Below are 4,798 nucleotides of genomic sequence, written 5' to 3'. Positions count from 1 at the left end.
CCAACTATACAGAAAAACCTAACATTTGTGGAATAAGTAAATCAAATCAATGATGAGAGAATAGTCGGATTAGTCCAGTCACCCAAGTTATAGACYGTTTTCTCTGCTACCGCACGGCAAGCGGTACCGGAGCGCCAAGTCTAGGACCAAGAAGCTCCTCAACAGCTTCTACCCCCAAGCCATTAGACTGCTGAACAATTAATAAAATTGGCACCGGACAATTTACATTGTCACCCCCCCCCCTCATTTGTACACTCGCTATTTGTTTGTTACCTATGCATAGTAACTTCGCCCCCACCTACATGTACAGATTACCTCAACTAGCCTGTACCCCTGCACACTGACTCAGTACCGGGGCCCCCTGTATATAACCTCGTTATTGTTATTGTGTTACTATTTATTAGTACTTTTTATGTTAGCCTACTTGGTAAATATGTTCTTCTTCTTGAACTGCACTGTTGGTTAAGGGCTTGTAAGTAAGCATTTCTCTGTAAAGTCTACACTTGTTGTATTCGGCGCATGTGACTAATAAAGTTTGATTTGATTGTCTGAGAATTGACACAGACATGGTGGTGTTGCAGGAAGATTGGATTGGAATGCCATGGACCAAGAGGTTGTGAGTTCAAATCTCACTTGAGGACATGTTGAATAATGATTCACATAATGATTTTTATCAAATATGTAAGTTCAAAAGCACTGTGTGTGAAACCAGTTACACAGCCTCTTTTAGTTAAGATGCTCAAATAATAATGTATAGCTGAATGAACATATGAGACAAGTTGAGCAAACACGTCATTAAAAAATGTACTGCATTTTTGCCTATGTATAAGCTGGAAGTAGAAGCCTAAGTGTTGTTGTTAATTAGTTTACTCCAATTAGGGGAGGGCTGGTAGGGTTAGGAAAATATATTTTTAATATATATCATTTATTTTTTTTCTATATTTTTTCTATAAAAATATATGGGGGGATTGGAAATGATGCAGATAATTACGTTGATAGAAGCCACAGTTTATCTGCGATATTAAAGCTGATCTACCCCCTAAAAAAACAGTTACTTAGTAATAATTAGTTGACACAACTACATTTTTTACAGTGTACAGATAACCGTTAAATTAAACAATCTCGCTCTCTCTTTTTCTCTCTCTCTTTCTCACTCCCTGTCCATCCCTCTTTCCATCCCTCTCTCAGACCCCGTGGAGATGGAGTACCAGGAAGCCGTCAGTAAGGTGACTCTACAGCAGGTAGTGGGTGATCTGGAGCCCTCCACCAGCTATACCTTCTATGTGAAGGCCTACACGTCCCGCGGAGCCAGCAAGCCCTCCGAGAGCGCCACCGAGAGCACACTTGGCGAAGGTGTGCCTTGGGAACGCACACACTTGCACACATACACACACACACACACTTGCACAAACACAAACAGAGCACCCACACACACACACAGAAGCATATGCAAACAGCACACACACAGACTTACACACACACAGGCTTGCACACACACACAAACACACACACACACACACACACACACATAAACGCTCACTTAATTGGTGGTAGTTCCATGGACCAAAAAAAGGTTTTTATGAGTTGTTTATTGTAAAGGTTCTGTAAAACACCTACAGGAGTCTGTAGTACTGTAGCCACATACCTGACTGAGATATTCTGAGAAAGTACTAAAGACCTGTTTTATAGACTMAAACATGGTTGACTTAACAAGCCTWACRGCTTGTGTTTAATTTAATATATCATGTAGTTTGTTTTTGTTMTGTGGATGTTTARTGGATTCTAACACCSCYKTGTGTGTTTCAGTGCCAGCACCCCCGTCACTATTCATTAAATTGATGAACAGCAGTGTGGTGCAGGCGGTGTGGGAGCCATCCTCTAAGATGGGCCAACATGAGGGCTTCAGGCTGTACTACAGGAGGGTCCACACCCCCCTCTTCACCGGACCACTCACCTTCACCCGCAACGTCACCCAGTACAACATCACTCAGCTGGGTGAGACAGAGGGACATGGGCTGGGGGCTGGGGGCTGGGGGTAGGATGATCCATGGAGATGTGTTGAAAGGATTGTTACACGGTCAATGTGTTTAACGTGATGCCTTGAGTGATTGTACATTAGAAGCCAACTCTATTCATATGTCTCAACTGCTCTCTCTCTCTCTCTCTCGCTCTCTCTGTTCCTCCTCTACTCAGATCCAACCATGGTGTATGAGATTAAGGTTCTGGCCTTCAACCAACACGGAGACGGCAACGCCACCATGCGCTTCGTCTCACTGAARGAGGCTGTGGAGAAATCAGGTGACTTCCTGCTGCCCGCACACAAACACCCACGCAAACCAGGGCTCACACGTCCTGTAATCTTTTCAGAGCAGCGTTGAAGAGGCCTCMTGCAGGCTGCTGTGTGTTTACAGCTCTCCGTTTGACTGGATCACTCCATGCTGCCACAGCATTGGTAGTCTGGCTGGCAGCACTAGATTAGRTTGTGGGTGTACTGTATGACAGCTCTGTGCTGTGGGCTTTGTTTCTCTGTGTGTATGTGTGTGTCACTGTGCTGTGTGGCATTGCTGTTGTCTTTACTGGGTTGTGTGTGTGTGTGTGTGTGTCTCTACAGTGCTGAACACCCCCTGTGACTGTGTGAAAGATGAACAGAGCAAGACCTCTACAACCGGCATCATCATCGGCATCCATATAGGAGTCACCTGCATCGTGTTCTGCATGCTCTTCCTCATGTTCAGCTACAGGGGGAGGTGAGTATTGGTGCAACAACAAGGGGACTATGTGTGTCTGTGTGGGCTTGATCCTGGCATGGGACCTGACGGTGGGTTTTTGTGTGAWTTGTGTACCTCCAGGTTGATGACGTGTAAGACAGTGCAGGCCACCCCCCAGGCCGGGCGTAACATTGCCCTGGAGTTGTCGTCCTCCTCCCAGGGTGCCCTGGCCTTAAACGGGGTGAGCAGATCAGGCATGGAAGGGAACGGCAGCCTTGCTGGGAAGAGCAGGGGAGACAGCAACGAGCTGGAGAGACTCTTCTCAGGCCCGTCCCACTGTGGAGACCTAGCTGACAGTTCACGCATGGTGAGTAGAGGGCCTGACACCAAGTAGTCAACTGAAATCAAGTCAAAAGAGTTCAATTTATCCAAGTCTAGAATGATGCAATGGGCTAGATTTACATTAGATTGGCCATTTTCTATATTACCATATTAAAGCTGGAATCGTTAATTGGTGAAACTGCTACGCCCGTTAACAATATTACAACCACAGCATAGTTACTGCAAACAACTAACACAGTTTTCCCCTCATTACACACACGATAGAACAGCACTATTTGAACTGCAATTTTCACCTCGTCAACAAAACAATAACAACGGCAGTGGGGCGGAAGGTGGCGCTGTTTCCCCTACTACACATTCCATCTTTAACTACATTACTGTGTGTGTGTTTCCAGTTGGATAGATCCCTGGTGTCCTGTGCGCTGAACGAGACCCAGTTGTCCACTCTTCCGCTGGATGACTTCAGCCTTGTGGTGGAGGACAGAGAGACGCAGTTCCAGAGGCCTCCAGCAGAGGGCTGGGGGGCCAGTGACAGGGCTGTGGCCGGGGTCACCCAGCAGGACCAGACCTGAAAGAAGCATGAAGGTCAAGTCTGTGACACGGTCACAGTGTCACCTCAGACTCGTATCNTTCTATAGGATTGAGGTCAGGGCTTTGTGATGGCCACTCCAATACCTTGACTTTGTTGTCCTTAGCCATTTTGCCACAACTTTGGAAGTATGCTTGGGCCCATTTGCGATCAAGCTTTAACTTCCTGACTGACGTCTTGAGATGTTGCTTCAATATGTCCACATAATTGTCCTTCCTCATGATGCCATCTATTTTTTGAAGTGCACCAGTCCCTCCTGCAGCAAAGCACCCCCGCAACATGTTGCTGCCACCCCCGTGCTTCACGGTTGGGATGGTGTTCTTCAGCTTGCAAGCCTCACCCTTTTTCCTCCAAACATAACGATGGTCATTGTGGCCAAACAGTTAAGTCAATTGTTGGAAAATGACTTGTGTCATGCACAAAGCAGATGTCCTAACCGACTTGCCAAAACTATAGTTTGTTAACAAGAAATGTGTATAGTGGTTGAAAAACGAGTTTTGATGACTCCCACCTAGGTGCATGTAAACTTCCGACTTCAACTGTATATTCCCATATTGAAGCTGGAATCGTTAATTGGTGAAACTGCCACGGCCGTTAACGATATTACAACAACAACATAGTTACTGCAAACAACTAACACAGTTTTTTCCCTCTGACATCATTGCACACATGGTAGAACAGAACAATTTGTACTGCAATTTTTTCCAGCACGACGCGCCTCACCTCGTCAGCAAAACAATAACAACGCCAGTGGGCGGACAGCGGCGCTGTTTCCCCTACTACTCATTCCATCTTTAACTACATTACTGTGTGTGTGTTTCCAGTTGGATAGATCCCTGGTGTCCTGTGCACTGAACGAGACCCAGTTGTCCACTCTGCCGCTGGATGTGGTGGAGGGGGACAGAGAGACGCAGTTCCAGAGGCCTCCAGCAGAGAGCCGAGGGGCCGGTGACTGGGCTGTGGCCGGGGTCACCCAGCAGGACCAGACCTGAWAGAAGCATGAAGGTCAAGTCTGTGACACGGTCACAGTGTCACCTCAGACTCGTATCACACTCAGGTCGACCGAAGTATTTCCTTTCATATTTGTTTTTCTTTGTGCAAATAATTGTATTATTGGTAAGTTAAATAAGTCACCTCTGGAAAAGTTATAGGGTCTCGG

The 4,798-nt window shown here is 46.3% G+C and overlaps 1 protein-coding gene across 1 annotated transcript in view; it reads left to right on the top strand.

The window, feature by feature from the left end:
* The window catches only part of igdcc3 (immunoglobulin superfamily, DCC subclass, member 3), a 129,565-nt gene extending 125,892 nt beyond the window's left edge, over positions 1 to 3,673 (top strand). Inside the window, exons 7-12 of the mRNA XM_070447380.1 lie at positions 1,189 to 1,353; positions 1,807 to 1,995; positions 2,194 to 2,298; positions 2,612 to 2,747; positions 2,850 to 3,075; positions 3,446 to 3,673. Of these exons, the coding sequence (XP_070303481.1) occupies positions 1,189 to 1,353; positions 1,807 to 1,995; positions 2,194 to 2,298; positions 2,612 to 2,747; positions 2,850 to 3,075; positions 3,446 to 3,622 (998 nt within the window). The 3' untranslated portion in view covers positions 3,623 to 3,673. The remainder of the gene's footprint in view (positions 1 to 1,188; positions 1,354 to 1,806; positions 1,996 to 2,193; positions 2,299 to 2,611; positions 2,748 to 2,849; positions 3,076 to 3,445) is intronic.
* Positions 3,674 to 4,798: the final 1,125 nt, after the last annotated feature.

This window comes from Salvelinus sp. IW2-2015, linkage group LG15 (genome assembly GCF_002910315.2).
Source record: "Salvelinus sp. IW2-2015 linkage group LG15, ASM291031v2, whole genome shotgun sequence".
NCBI classification, from domain to species: domain Eukaryota; kingdom Metazoa; phylum Chordata; class Actinopteri; order Salmoniformes; family Salmonidae; genus Salvelinus; species Salvelinus sp. IW2-2015.
The sequence above is the reverse complement of the archived record's forward strand: the minus strand, read 5'-3'. Positions and strand labels throughout refer to the sequence as shown.